This window comes from Geotrypetes seraphini, chromosome 1 (assembly GCF_902459505.1).
Source record: "Geotrypetes seraphini chromosome 1, aGeoSer1.1, whole genome shotgun sequence".
Classification (NCBI taxonomy): domain Eukaryota; kingdom Metazoa; phylum Chordata; class Amphibia; order Gymnophiona; family Dermophiidae; genus Geotrypetes; species Geotrypetes seraphini.
Genome location: NC_047084.1, coordinates 319,281,729 through 319,297,962, shown reverse-complemented (window position 1 = coordinate 319,297,962; position 16,234 = coordinate 319,281,729). Strand labels below are relative to the sequence as shown.

Sequence of the window (16,234 nt, the reverse complement as noted above, 5' to 3'; positions counted from 1 at the left end):
TCCTCCACCTCCCCAAAAGTTTTCTAGAGGTGTCTCAGCTGTAAGCCTTGCCACGGATATTGGCAAGGCATATGGCTTAGAGAGCCAGTAAAGCCTGTTAAAAAAAAACACATTCCATTGTCTTATTGATTTTTATTGCTAACTGGCACTTTTCTTTTAGCTGACTCGCATATTGCACAATGAGCACTTTTAAAGGGAAAAAGCGCTCATTGTGCTCCAGACGCAAGGTCAATGGAGCCAACCTCTGTTCAATGTGCCGGCCGCTGTGAAGGGGAATCCTCGGTTTTGGGTGCCGGCATCCAGGGATCCCATTCATGAGTGCCTCCCTTGCAGCCCACACAGGGATTCCGCCAACCTCCGACGTCAGAGAAGTCAGGGAAATAAGGTTTCCCTTACCGCCGATAGTGCTGGGGACTCCCTTACCACTGCTGCTGCTGGTTTGTTTGCTTTAGCGGCTGGGGTGGTTCAGGCCTCGGGAGTTTTTTCAGTTGGTTTTGTGCCGGTTTTGGAAAAACAATGCAACAAAGAAATGCAATGTCTGGTGACCTGAATGAATCATGAGGACTTAGATGAAGATGACAAAACAAACATGTTTGAACAGGCAAGATTTCATCATATTTCTTAAGACTGCCTTGAAGAATTGTCATATTTGAGCAAAATATGGAAAGATTAGGGACTTACCTCGGTAATAATCTTTCTAGTAGACATGCACATTAATTCTGAACATTTGGGTATTCAATCTATTCCCATGAGAATTCTTATAGAGAACCTCATTAAAACTTTTTGCTCCACCTCCCATCTCTCTGGGCTGTTCTCCAATTTCTCACTTCATACCAAAGCAGATGGTCAGCCTGAGAGAGGAAACAGAATAGGGAGGGGTATGGGGACACTCCCCAAGAAAACCCATCTGTTCTGCTCATATCATCATCAAACAGATGAAACAAACATATTGGAGAGCAACCTGCACTAAGAATGTGGGAGATTCATCCTATACCCCTTAGATTCTTGAGAGCAGCATCTGCATCCTCTATCCTTGGTAATGCTGGATAAAGGAAAATGAATATCTGACAGGATGGGCTTCAAGGATAGCATATATGTCTACTATGAAGAAGATTACCGAGGTAAGAATCTAATCTTTCCTTATAGTACAACAGACATATTATTGCTGGAGAGATGATCCTAACAGTACAGATGACCCGAATGTAGAGTCCATTTTGGCCATTATGTCCAGCCAGTTAAACTTCATGATCCAAGTTTCTAAGTTTATTTCTGTTTTGATACATTGCTAATTACATAACTGAGCGATGTACAATTTAAAAAGATGGGGTAAAAAATAAATTATATAACAGACAATATGGTAGGAAGAACTACATTGTCTTGATATGAAAGAAGGGGAAGGAAAGTTACATCTAATCTAATATTAGTGAGTTGCACAAACCTAAACAGGCTCTAGACCAGTGCTCTTCAACCTTTTTACACCTATGGACCGGCGGAAAAAAAAATTATTTTGTGGACTGGCATACTACTAGGACTGAAATTTAACACGAGCTCGGTCCTCGCAAACCATCTGATCCCATTCGCACAAGCCTCAGTTATGATTTTATACTGAATGCATTTTATTAAAGTATAAAAAGAAACAATATTCTGTACAACTGTCATTTTATAAATACAAATAATACAGAGCAAGGATCAACAAAACCCCTGTCTCTCCTCCCCTTCACATATATCCCCTCTACTATCAAGAAAACTGAATAAGCCAAATTAACTACAGAATGCTACACAGAAATATCATGCTAACAGAATACCGCAGTCACACATAGCAGGAATAGGGTTAGGGGAGTGCAACTAGGGCAACTGCCCCCCTGGTCAGAGAGAAACCTAAGCCACTGCCCAGTTATGTCTAACACCAGCTCTAGCAGGATATATATTTCAAATCTGATATATTCTAATCACAAAATAGAAAAAAAATTATTTGTTTCTACCTTTTAGTTGTCTCTGGTTTCTGCTTTCATCTTCTTTTCACTCTCTTCCTTCCAGCGTCTGCCCTCTCTGTCTCTTCAATCCAGCATCTGCCCCTTCCATCTACTGTCTGACCTCTCCCCCTTCCATAAGGTATTTGTCTTCTTTCTATGCCCCTCTCCCCTTTCCATCCAGCCTATGCCCTCCTCTCTCCTTTTTACATGATTCATTCCAGCTTCACTGCTCTCTTCATTTTATCTCTCCTACACCAGATCTAGCATCTTTGTCCCTCTCAATTTCTCTGCTGATCCCCCTTCCCATCTCATTCCTGTCTCTCCCCTTCCCCTCCTCTAATCTCCCTGCCAGCTGTTTACTTCCTTTTTCTTCCTTCTCCCTTCCCTCCTCCTCCTGTCCAGCAGTAACTCTCTTCCCTTTCCCTCCTCCCCTCCCAGCAGCATCTCTCCTTCTTCCTCTCCAGGTCCAGTAGCAGCTGTCCCTTTTTTCCCCTTGCCCAGCAGCTTCCCAGACTCCTTTCCCTCCTCCCTTCCCAGCAGCATCTCTCCTTTTCCCTCTCCAGGTCCAGTAGCAGCTGTCCCTTTTTTCCCCTTGCCCAGCAGCTTCCCAGACTCCTTTTTCTCCTCCCTTACCAGCAGCATCTCTCCTTCACCCTCTCTAGGTCCAGTAGAAGCTGTCCCTTTTTTTTTTTTAACCATGCCCAGCAGCTTTCTCCCCTCTCAGCAACTCTCCTTACTTGCCAGCGCTGCGATTCAGTAAGGTAGCATCGGGTCCTTTGTTGGGTCGCACCGCCTCTGAGGAAAGCGGAAGTTGCATCATCAGAGGCGGCCGACTCAGCAAAAGCTCCAAGGCTTCCTTCCTGAATTGCTACGCTTGTAAGTAAGGAGAGCCGCTGGGAGGGGAGAAAGCACGGCTGTCGTAGGCTCCCCTCCCAACCAACGCGAACTAAAGCTCCTCGATCTTGCCAGTCCGGCACTGACCGGCAGGAAATTAAAGATGTTGATCTCGCCAGTCCTGCGCAGACCGGCAGGAATTTTCTGCAGACCGGCATCGGTCCGCGGACCGGTGGTTGAAGAACTGTGCTCTAGACGACTTGAAAAGGAAAAGGGAAGAATGGGCAAGAGAGGGAGTAAGGAGGAAAGGGGGAGAAAGGAGGAGAAAACCTAATCATACTAAGCAAAGGAAGAGGAACCCCTAGGGGACAACCCCGGGGTACGAGGCACCGACCAATGACGAGTCGGGGACTGGTCCCCGGACTCGCTCGGCGAAAGCCAAGAGCCCCGGCCCAGAGCCCCGGACTGAGGAGTCCGTAACAACTGCAGATTCGCAAGAGATAACTCGGAGACCCGCAGCGGCCCCGCGGTGCGGGCCGTCAGGGAATGGCCCCGCCTCGGAGGAGAATCCCGGGCGCGCTTAGCCATCCGCCGGAACGAGGTCGAAGCAGTCTTCGACCGGCGCTTCGCCTCCCGGCGCCCCGAGGGCGAACGCCCCGAGGCCCTGGGCGAGGACTCCGACGAGGAAGAAAGACGCCTGGATCGGCGCCTCGACGTGAGGCTCAGTCTGGTCCAGCGCACGCGAGGTCGAGGCCGGATGCAGATGGGCCAGCGCAGCGGACAGCTCCGACGAGATCATCGCCCGGAGCATGTCCTGAAAAACGGGTACCGACAGCATCGAGGACATGTCGGACGCCGCAGTGCACTCCAACGAGGGCGACCTCGATACAGGTGGAGGCACGCCCCGAAGATTTGGAGGGCTTAGCCGGGACCACAGGCAAGGAGCTCCCACCATGCCAGGCCGGAGTCCTCAAGGACGGCTTCTTAGCTGGTGTGGAACCTGCCGGAGGAAGAGGGGACTTACCCGGAGCCGATTGCTTCGATGATGAGGCCGAGGTCTTCGGGGCCAAGGACAGTCGAGGCGGGGCCGAGGTCAAGGCCGTGGCCGAAGCTGAGGCCGACATCGAGGCCGAGGGCTGCTCAACTGCAAAGAGGTCCGCCATACGAGCCTGACGGCAGCGGAGGGCACGAGGCTGGAACGTAGCACACCGGGGGCAGGAGTCGGTAGGATGATCAGCCCCCAGGCACAAAATGCACCACCGATGGGGATCGATGATCGACAGCAGCCGATCACACCTGGTGCACTTTTTAAAACCGGACAAGGGCCGTGACATAAGATGGAAAAAGAGGTTGCGGCCAACGAGGCCACGACAACCCGGGAGCCCCCGGGCGTCAAAAGACGCGAACGTCGCACAGGAACAGGATAAGAAAAAATAACCACGCGCACAGCGACTCACTATGAAAAGCAAGAAAGCCGCGGTGCTAGAAGGCACTTTCGGGCGGAGAGACCAAAAACAGGACTTTCTGGCTCTGCAGAAACGAAAGAACTGGAGACCACGAGGAGGGGATGCACCCTCTAGTGGAGCAGGAAGGCACATATGCGTGGTGCAGCACAGCAAACTTGAATCTTCAATCAAGTTTGCTTGAAAAGCTGTCCGCGTCGGGGCTCCGTAGATGACGTTACTCACGTGAAAATATGCTGCCTACTTGTCCTGGGATAATCAATTTTCGAAATAACCAGAGAATGGATAAGTATATTGAGTGCTGATGGTTCTAATACTTTTGCTAATGACCTGATCAAGCGGAATTTGTAAAAGCAGTCTTTCACTGTTTGTGTTAAGTGGTCTTGGTATGTTAATTAATGATCTATTATGATCCTGAGAATTTTTGTGCTTGTAACATGTAGAGGAATATTGTTGCATTTACTTAGCTCTTGTAGATTCTGGTCTTCTTTCCAGGGGGAAAAAGATAATCCGGGACTTAACATTTAGGGCCAACATATTTAGCCTCAGCCATTGATTGATTTGGTCTAATTTCCATTTTTATCAAGAATTCCGCTTGGAGCCTTGTGTTGAGAGGATGTAGAAGTTGAATATCATCCGCATAGGCATATGGGGTGAATCCAATTGATTGGGCCAGTGTTACAGAGCAAGGAAAATGTTGAAAAGAAGTGGCAAGAGTATGGATCCCTGTGGGATACCATAATTATAAGGGACAGCATCCAATGTAGAATTATTAAAGCTAACCATAGCAGTGCGTCCAGAAAAATATGAATTGAACCAGTTAAGTACTTGATCGCTAATGCCTATGGTAGCTAATCTGTTAAGGAGTGAGTGGTCAATTGTATGAAATGCTGCGGAGAGATCTAGAGATATTAGAATGACAGGTTTATGGTAATCTAGATGGTATAGGATTGTTGTAGTAAGGCCAATGAGGGAATGTTCAGTTGAATGGTGAGCTGTGAATCCAGTTTGGTTTCGATGGAGAACATGTGCTTCATTTATGAAGTCTGAGATCTGATTCAAAATGATTTTTTATGTTACCTTTGCAAGGAATGGCAGGTTGGTAATTGGTCTGTAGTTCTATATTGTATTAACTGAATGAGAATGATCTTTAACTATGTGTCTTACTAACGACTCCTTCCAAGCTTTTGGGATGGAACCTGTTGATAAGCTGCTTGAAATAATTGTATGGATATACGGACTCATGATTGAGAACAGTTGTTTGATTTTAGATGGGGGAATTAGATCAAAAGTTGAACCTTTCGGTTTCATAGTCTGAAGCAACCTGTTTAGGCCATTTGAAGATGGAATATTGAATTTGGTGCATCTTGAAGAGCATTTCTTTAGCAGATCATCTTCTGTGGGAATAGTTAGGCGTGGTTTAGCCTGAATGGACTGTCTTATTTTTTTTTCTATTTTTGCTCTGAAAAAAATCAGATAGATTTTATGCTGAAATCTTGGATGGTTCTTTGGGATTTTGTTTGTGGATACTATTAGTAAGCGATCGTAGGATAAAAAATAAAGCAGAGGAATTTCTGGCCTTTGTGATCTGGGAAGAGTAATATTTTTTCTTTGCTAGGTTAATTTTGTGCTTGTAGTAGTTACATCGTACCTTAAATTTATTTAAGTTTTCAATAGATTTATGTTTTTGCTACTTGCGTTCAAGGGATCGCAATTTTGTTTTAATTAATACTAATTCAGAGTTAAACCAGGGTTTTTTTGTGGAGATTCTTTTTATTTGAACCTAAGCCAGTTTTTCTAAAAGTGCTGGATTCCAGGATGAAAGTTGATTATCTATTGTGCAGCCAAGAATGTCATCTGTCTTTAAAGACATATTGTCTGCTAGAGAAAAAAGGTCTAGCTTAGTGAAATCTATGCTTAGTGAAATCTATATATGTATACCTTATTGGATGAAAAATTTTTGAGACCGACTTTGGCTGGTATAAAAGGGTAATCAAGGAATGGTCATTCCAAGGAATAGCCGTTACACTTGGGATGCTAAAGTGAGCATATTGTGTATCTGGTACAATGATCTGGTCTAACGAATGATCACCTATGTGGGTTGGAACATCAATTAGAAGGGCTAGGCATAAATCTTGAAAAGCCAATTCTTGGATTTCCAACAGATTATGCATTAGTATGGGATGAAGCAGCTGGATGTCGTCAGATTGTGAAACCCACAGATTGTGCAATTGTCAGAAGAAGGGAAAAATAGGTTAAACAGAATTGGGGACAGAATGGAGCCTTGGGAAACCTCAAAGTTCTGTGTGTAGGACTTTGCGACTGAGCTAGGAAGACAAACCTGGTATAGCCTATTGGAGAAGGAGAAATTAGGTTCTTACCTGCTAATCTTCTTTCTTTTAGTCTCTCTAGACCAGTACAGTTCTTAACTTCATGGGTAATAGCTCACTGTGACCAGCAGTTGGAGACTGAGACCAAAACATTGGTTGTAGTATATTAGCTGAGGCTCCCCTTCCTAAACCAGTCTGGCAAATAGCCAAGCAGAATAAAGAGAATCTGTGATGCACAGAAACGGATTTCTGCACGAAAGAGCTTAGAGCTCCAACACTCTACGCACAGAAGTGACAGCCACAAGGAAAACCGTCTTGATGGTAAGATCTTTCAGAGAGTTCTGATCTAGGGTTCATAGGGCGGACAAGCCAGTGAGTGGAGAACCAAGTTAAAATTTCACATTGGACAAGGTAATTGCAAGGATAGCCTCAGCCTCCCCGCAAGAAACGGACAACATCCAGGTGATATGCCAGGGAACCCGAGAGCAGTGGAACCCAAACACGACAGTCCCGCAATCTGAACACGAAGCGAAGAAACCGCCAGACCCTTCCTGAGGCCAGCCTGCAGGAAGTCCAGGACCTGTGCCAATGAAGGGGCCAAGAGATCCACTTGAACCCTCTCGCACCAAGTCTGAAAGCACCTCCAGGCTTTCGCATAGGCTGACAGTGAATTTCCGCTTACTCTGGAGTGTAGTGATACCTGCAGACGAATAGCCTCTAGCAATCAATGCCGTGCGCTTAAGAGCCAAACCGTAAGACTAAAGCGGTCTGGATTGTGGAGCGCTATGGGGCCCTGCGTGAGCATCCACTGACAGGAAAGCCGTAGGCCCCTCTATGCTCAACTGCACCAGGTCTACTTACCATGGCCTTCTGGGCCAATCCAGAGCCACCAGGATCGCCAGGCCTACGTGAGTGGCCACCCTGCGCCGAACATGCCCTATCATGAGCCACAGGGGAAAAACAGAGAAACACCCCCTAGGGCCAAGGCTGGACTAGAGCGTCAGCCCTTCAATGCCGAGCTCTCTATTGCGGCTGAAGTATGTGTTCGCCTTCCGGTTCCTGGCAGACACCATCAGATTGAAGGATGGACGGCCCCACTGCCAGACTATTGTTTCGAATGCTAATCTGGACAAGGATCATTCTCCTGTGTCCAGAATCTGTCGACTTAGAAAGTCGGCCTGAACGATGTCTAAATCGGCCACGTGGGCCATGGACAAGGCCACCAGATGCTTTTACGCCCTGGAAGAGAACATCCGAGCCTCCAGACTCAGCAAGGAACTCTTTGTGACCCCCCTGACGATTGACATAGGCTACAATCATCGCATTGTCTGAGAAGACACGAACAGCTTCCAATGGAGACATCATTGAAATCGCAAAAAGGCCAAGCGGATCACTCAAAGTTCCAGGCAATTGATCAACCATCTGCTCTCTAGCGCAAACCACCAGCCTTGCACTGGAACAGATCTGCAAACTGCCCCCCAGCCGGACAGACTCGCGTCTGTTGTCAGTCACCCAGTCCAAGCCTTGCAGAGGAAGCCCTCTGTCCAGTCACAGGATTCAGCCACTATAGCATGTTGCTGCTAGCCGCAGCCATCCAAGGCTGCGCCACACCCAGTGGATCCCGCTGGGGATTCCATTGAGTCAGGAGGGACAGCTGAAGAGGCCGAAGTCGTGCTCTGGCCCACGGAATCACATTATGGTCTCAACCATGAGACCCAGTACTTGCAAGTACTGCCAGGCAGACGGAGCCTGAACCTCCAGCTTCATGTGGAACTGGACTCCCAGATACTCCAATTGCTGCGTTGGCTCGAGGTGGCTCTTCTTTAGATTAATCACCCAGCTGAGATGCTCCAGTAGATGCACCACCTGGTGAACTGCTTTGTGGCCCTCTTCCAGCGAGAGAGCTCTGATCAGCCAGTCATCCAGGTACAGATGAACTAGCACACCCTGGCTTGAATCGCCCCAGCCGCTAAAGCAGGCAAGCCGGCAGCAGCGGTAAGGGAGTCCCCAGCAATGTCAGTGGTAACGGAATCTTTTGCCCTGACCGTTGGCGGCTGGGGAACCTCCTGTATGGGTGGTGGGGGAAGCCCGGGCTTCCCTGCCATCCATTGCTGACTCACAAAGCACTTACAGAGGGAATTCCTGGCTGCCGGCAACCGATGCTGATGAGGATCCTCCTCTGCTCCGGCCTGCACAGCACTTGCAAGTGCCTCGCGTCTGGAGCACAATTAGTACTTTTCCCTTGCAAAGTGCTCATTGCGCAATACGCGACCTTGCTAGGAGAAAAGTGACGGTTAGCAGAAAAATACCATAAAATATAGTAAATTTAAAGAGAAAGAACCCTTTCAACTGGCACAGCCTCAGGATTTGTTGGGGTTTTTTTTTTTCAGAACAAGACTCCACTGGCTATCTAAACCAGAGGCCTGACTGGTATCGGTGGCCAGGTTGCCAGCTGAGGCACCTCTACAAAAACCTGCGGAGGTGGAGAAATAGGGGGGGATCCAATTCGAGACCCATCGGGTTTGACACCCCCAAGGTCGGATGAACCCCCAAACAGGATCCTTCCAAGCTCTGTCTGGCACAAAAAGGGGGACCAGGGGCCCTAAACAAAGTTCAACACCTCTAACAAGGGGAGCAAAACTTTTTCTAACTTACCACCTGCCTGGAGACTGAGCAAGACTGATTTAGGAGGGGGAGCCTCAGCCAATATACTACAATCAAAGTTTTGGTCTCAGTCACCACCTGCTTGTCACAGTGAGCTATTACCCATCAGTTAAGAACTGTACCGGTCCAGAGAGTGAGAAAGAAATATGATTTAAATTAGTCAAAAGCAGTACCTGTGATGCCTAAATTTTTAAGTCTGAATAGTAGTAAATGATCAATAGTGTCAAATACAGCTGTTAAATCTAGTGAGATAAGAACTGATTTCCTTTGATACAAGACCTAGAAGCGAAAGCTCAGTAGAATGATGTGATCTGAAGCCAGTTTGATTGGGATGCATGATGTTGGTCTGCTTGAAGAATGGAGTTAGTTGGTTGAAGAATATTTTTTCTGTTAGTTTTGGCAAAAATGGAATGTTGGTTATTGGGCAAAAGTTAGAGCAGTCATCAGGGCCTGCCGAGAGCTCCTTTAAGATGGGTCTAATGTGAGTCGATTTCCAGATTTTTGGTAGCGAGCCTGTGGAAAGACTGTTTGATATCAAACTTTGGATGAAGGGACTGAAGGCAGAGAAGTATCTATAAGAAAAGGCAGAAAGAAATCTGAACAGTTACCTGTCATACGTAGAGTCTGCATATTTGTTTGAATTTAAGTCAGGGATGGAACATTAAAATTAAAGAAGGAGCTGAAAGGGATGTAATTTGACCTCTTCAGTGAGTTATCAATTTGAGTCGCATTTTTAGGAATCAGAGTATTTCGTACAGAAGCAATTTTCTGGATAAAGTGGTCCACCAGATCATGGCCAGCAATGTTCTCTCGTTGTTGCTTTTGGTTGTAAGGGATTTTACGATAGCGTAAAATACAAAGAAAGAGCTGTTGGTGGCAACAATCTTCTTGCTACAGTACATGTTCCTGAATTGCTTTTTTATTTATAAGTCAATGCTGTCTTTATAGAGATTTAATGTTGAAGATGAGCAGTGGCAAAGCCAACATCTTTCAAGAGAATGAACTTGGCAACGGAGCTGGATTAGTTCTGGTGTGAGGATAGGGCCAGTAGAATGTGTGGGAGAAGTAATCAATGGAGTCAGAAAAAGATCAGTAGTTAGTGTTAAGAGATCTATACATTAAAATCTCCAAGTATGGTTGCCAGATTAGAGGTTATACAATGCTCGAGGATGACCAATTGTAATAGTAACAATGAAGCTCTGAAGGATGATGGAGGGTTATAAATAAGCAAAAAATATGATGGCAGTGTTTTCATATCCTTAAATCAAAGATACTCTAAATAAGAGTAAGACATAGGTGATTCAAAAGAGAGTTGTAAAGATGTTTGATAGATAACTGCAATGCCTCTACCTTTTCTTCCCAATTGACTATGTGTATAATAGGTAAACCCAGAAGGGCAGGATTTTTTGATTTATGCTTCACCTTCTGATAACCATATTTGTTAAGTAGAGTATATGAAAATCATATTATAAATCATTAAATGATGTTTATTTCTGATGGGACATTTATGGAAATCTATTGATTGTGAAGATTAAGCCTTCATAATGGAGGAGGAAATCTTTAGTAAAGGAATTAAACGGAAGACTCTAGGCTTTGTATTGAAATTTTGACAAAGGAATAATTGTTATGTCTGTCTCAGAGGATAGGAATAGAGGCTGTGAGACACATGATAGAAAGAAGGCTATTGAAAGAAAACAATATCAAAGTTAAAAAAAATAAGTCAAAACATTTGGAAACTTCATTTTAAAAGATTTGTCACTCTCAGGGTGCAGTCTGCTGCCCCTACTGGACCTAATTATGTAATTTAGTGGAAAGCTTTTTTGTAGCTGGCAGTGCTTTATGATGTCAGCGTATGAGTAAGTTTAAGAGCGATGTTGCTGCTGCACAGTTAGAATTGCCGAGAATTCACAGCCTTCAAATACCCCTGACAACACTCTTCAGTGAAATGGGGTACTCCCGTTGGGATTTTTGAATCCGGCATGGGATTATGGACTGATTTTTAAGTACCTGAAAAGTCAGAGAGTGGCAGCTGTGAGTGGGAATCGCTGTAGAACAGGATGGAAAACACATTTGAAAGCCAAGTATTTTTTTGTTCGCTTTTCTGCTCCATTTTGGACTACATGTTATGGTTTTTTATGTGCTAGATGCAAATATTCCACTGGTTTGGTTCTGAAGTAACTTTTTTTCCTCTTCAAATGTGATTATTCCCTGGACACATTTTGTGAATGTTTGCAAGGATTACCGGTAGTCGGTGAATTCTATGATTGATGACATTTTTGTTTTTGCTTTTTGTTTATCTCCGTTTTTGAAAGCTCTCCAATTGTTAGTTTTTTTTGTTTTTGGTTTTTTTTAAACACATAAGGAGATTTGTATTCAGGTGGAGCTTTTTCTGACCTTGATAAGTGGACTTACTTGCTTTCAGCCTTGGCTGTTATGTTAAGTTCTACAAGTTGATACAAGGTCTTTTTCTCCACCTGGTTATAGTTTTCCGCGTTTTCTCCACTATAGAAGAAAATAGTTTTTGGTGTATATTTTTGATATTTAGTATCCCACCTGGTATTAATTGGTAATTAAAATCACCAATTATACTGTTGCCCAATTTGCCAGCTTTCTTAATCTCTGAAAACATTTCTTCATCTATCTGCTCATTCTGTCCAGGGGGACTGTTGTATAACCCTGCCTTTATATTACTTCCCTTCACACATTGAACTTCTATCCATATGGATTCCACACTACCGTCTATGGCATCGAATGCAGCACCGAGGTCTAAAACAGTGTGTCTCAAACTTTTTTTTTTTTAGCTCTGGCACACTAAACAGAGTAAATGTTTTTTTGCAGCACATTATAATTGAAATTATAAAATTACAAAAAATGAACAAAAAAATTAAATTTGAGACTTCTTTAAGCTATGTATAGTAATTGTAATAATGGTGAAACTAAAGATAGAACTGAATTGCTAATCAATGCGATGGAAATGCTTGTTTTTGAGTGCACGGCTCAATAGTCAACAAGCAAACACGCATTTCGTCATCCACCAACTGCAGTCCTTTTTTTAGATTTAATTTCTGTTAGAGCTGAAAATCCAAGTTTGCAAAAATAAGAAGATCCAAACGGTAAAGCTTTGATTACTTTATTGCTCAAGTTAGATTAACTACTACATAAAAAAATAAAAATAAAATTACTTGCCGCTAGTTTTCAAGGATCAATTATATCAAAGAATGATGCTTGTCTGGGTGGTTGCATGCTTACACACACTGACGCTCATAACACTGACAGACTGTGCGTACATGGCATACAAGTCATCTATTCTAGTGTATACTTATGAAGGGAATAAAGTAAAATTCTGGAATCTCTCATGGCACACCACTGTACCATGGCTTGCTGATGACATTCAATTACTCTAAAACCTCATGGAACAAAATCTGAAAACTACTTTGACTATTAAAGTGGACACTTCTAACCTATCTACCCAGCTTACACAATTGAATACTTGTTTGGCTCTTAGAGAGCATAGCAGCACACAAGCAACACGTGGCCAAACAAGCTCTATGGAATATAGATCTCCTTCAAGCTGTGGTAGATCTTTCAAACAGGATGAGAAGAAATAATGTGTGGAATATGTGTACCTGAGCAATCTGAAGGTACTGAAATTTTCTCAATTATGCAATCTTTCCTCCCTGTTACTTGGGTCTGCAGTTCGATCCACCACTTTAAATTGAGTGGGCTCAAAGAATCCTCATGCAACCAATCACCTCGTCCGATTATCTTAAAACTTCTTCGCAATAACGATGCTACAAATATTGCAAGCTGCTAATTCAAAATCATTCATAATATATGCTAGCAATGAAATAATTTTTGCTCCTGATCTTTCCAACGCAACTGCTAAGAAAAGGAAACTTCTTAGATTTATGCCTCAAACTAAAATCGATCAGGGCCCAATATAGACTATTTTACCCAGCTAGAATACGGGTCACCCACCATGACATCACTAAGAACTTTGATAATCTGTTTCTTCTGCAGAAATTTTGAAAGAACATACTCATCTTGCCTGATGAGATTACATTCCTCAATGCAGAGCAGAGCAGAAATTGCTTTCAGAAATTGAAACTGCAGGGGGCTCTAATTCTCTTTCTCTAAGAGCAGCACCTGCTCAGAAAGCATTTGGATTTCTGCAACTCCTGGATTATGGGAATGGATTGAACACCTAGCATACTGAATCCAGAAGGGACATTAACAGAAGAAGATATTGAGAGCTACAGAAGACATTATTTTGTTTTTCATGTGTAGATCTGGCTGATATTGTAAGGGCTCCTTTTACTAAGCTACGTTAGGGCATTAATGTGCGGAATAGCAGACCTTAATGCCAGCATTGAGCTGGCGTTAGTTCTAGCTGCTTAGCAAGTGGTGTAGCGCACGGTAATATCCTGTGTGTGCTAAAAACGCTAGCAAACCTTAGTAAAAGGAGCCCTAAGTTTTTGTTAAAGATTTTAACATCAATTAACATGGATGTTTAAGCAAATTCAAGAATACATATGTTATGTTATTGTTTTGGTTAAATAAAATTATTTAAATTAAGGTAATATTTTTCTCCTTTCATTAAAGTACAGCAGAAAAGTTGTCCAAATATGAATGATTACCCTAATAAATTGGAGATAGTTCACCTTGCAATAATTTAATAGTTTATGTATTTCTTATAGTATAACCAAATCAGGAATTTTTTTAATGTAACAGTAAAACTAATCTAAAAAGTTATTTTTCAAAAAAATGAAACCATTATCTGGTTCAAACCCCAAGCTGCTCCCTGTGACCCTGGGCAAGTCACTTAATTCTCCATAGCCCCAGGTACGTTAGATAGATTGTGAGCCCACCAGGACAGATAGGAAAAATGCTTGAGTACCTGATTGTAAAACCGCTTAGATAATCTTGATAGGCGGTATATAAACATCTAATGAACTTGAAACTTTTAAATATTAAGATTATACCAGCAAGAATGGGTCTTTCTGATTACCGATTTAAATCAAATCCACTCTATCTACTGACTACCGATTTAAATCCACCCTGGCCCTGACTACTGATTTAAATCAAATTCACCCTGGTACAAATACAATTTGCTACCACTTTGATCCACATTCATATCACTGCATAGCACATTAGAAAAGCTCACCTCAAGTTCCTGGTTGAATTGTTCTGTGTTCTTAATTAACTTCTTTAAGCTGACAATTTCATGCATTAGCTGTGCCTATAGAGTAATTGAAAAGGCAATAGTACAGAAAGCATTAGCAAGCATTTGATTAGACAGCCACCACCATTAATAAGATGTTGTATACCGCTTAGACAATAATTAACCCCCACTATCTATATCTCAATCTTTTCTGTATAAGATGTAAATGCTCGATAAATAATGGAAAATTGATTTTAAAAAATTTGAATATAAAATTATGACCTCGGCCCTAATAAAATAGTTATGCGTTTGGTGCATATTAACCCCTTATTTCTGTGCTTAACAGTGAAAGTATGTAACAGGGTAGACTTTTGATATGCATAAAATAAAAGAGCTGCTGTCTTTCTATTCACAGTAAGAGGAAAAGTGCTTTCTTATAATATTTCTTTTGTAACTACTCGCTGAATTGTAAAGAAGTTGAAAGGGGACAGATTCAAAACGAATGCTAGGAAGTTCTTCTTTACCCAACATGTGCTGGACACCTGGAATGCGCTTCCAGAGGATGTAATAGGGCAGAGTACGGTACTGGGGTTCAAGAAAGCATTGGACAATTTCCTATTGGAAAAAGGGGATAGAGGAGTATAGATAGAGGATTACTGCACAGGTCCTGGACCTGTTGGGCCGCCGCATGAGCGGACTGCTGGGCGCGATGGACCTCAGGTCTGACCCAGCGGAGGCATTTCTTATGTTCTTATTCCTAAGTAAACTTGGAGGTTTGTTATGAAAAGGCTCCTTTGCACAGTGCATAATTTGCAATGGAGCCCCAGGGTCCTAACCAAACTGTTTACAGCCATGGTTAGCAAGGTGTGTCACCTCAGCTACTTTTCTCACATCCCATTCCCTAAAATCGATGCCTCTTAAATATTTCCAAAATAAAATTTGTAATTTATACCCACTGCAGCATTAATGAATCGAATTATCACAGATTTCAATTTTATTTCAATCAGAATGTGTTATGTGAATGCACTATATCTGGGCAACTGAGCAGGAGGTGGTGGAGGGAGACAAAACAGCAGCTCTCTGAATTGAGACTTGTTGATCTCAGGAGAAATACAAAAAGTGTGCTGTTTTTTTGATGGGGTTACTATTATTTTCAGTCTTTTGCTTCATTGATAGCCAAACTGATAGGAAGCACAAGTTGTCAGGGCCATGAACTTGCTAGCCCTGCCTTGCTAATGATCAGGGTAGAGTCTGCTGGCAATTTTATCTTCTCACAGCCTCATTAATTGCAGCATTTTTATCTGTTCTCCCTTGTCCTATTACATCCACCTGGGATGCCTTCTATTCATTACCCGAGTCTGAAGGCTTTGGTGAAGGCATTGAAGATGGCAGGCTTTCTCCTCCGAGCTTCCCACCCTCCCAGAGATGATATGCTGGGAGGGAGGGGGGGGGGAGGAGCAGCAGCAGCAGCAGCAGCCGCCACTCTGTGACTAGGCAGGAAAGCTTAGACCAGTGATGAAGGAAGGCAGACCATGGATCATAGTGCAACTCTGCATCAGGAGGTGGTGAGAAACACACATCCCCCAAAAAATAAGAAACAACCCAATAAAAAACTTAAAATATACACCAGCATTACAAAACTGAGATAATGCAATAAAATCAAAGGCAAAAGCTTTTGTTTTGTTTTTTAACACCACGGGAACAAAACCTTAAAATTTCCATGGGACAGTAATCAGTTCCACTTCCACATCCATAGAAATTTTTATTAAAGTTTTATTTTTACCATGGTTTACTGCAGTTAACCATGTT

General features: G+C 43.3%; 1 protein-coding gene across 1 annotated transcript in view; it reads right to left on the bottom strand.

Moving 5' to 3' along the window:
• The window catches only part of CENPE (centromere protein E), a 539,120-nt gene that overhangs the window by 336,189 nt on the left and 186,697 nt on the right, over positions 1-16,234 (bottom strand). The window contains exon 19 of the mRNA XM_033956806.1: positions 14,429-14,503. Coding sequence (XP_033812697.1) covers positions 14,429-14,503 — 75 coding nt within the window. The remainder of the gene's footprint in view (positions 1-14,428; positions 14,504-16,234) is intronic.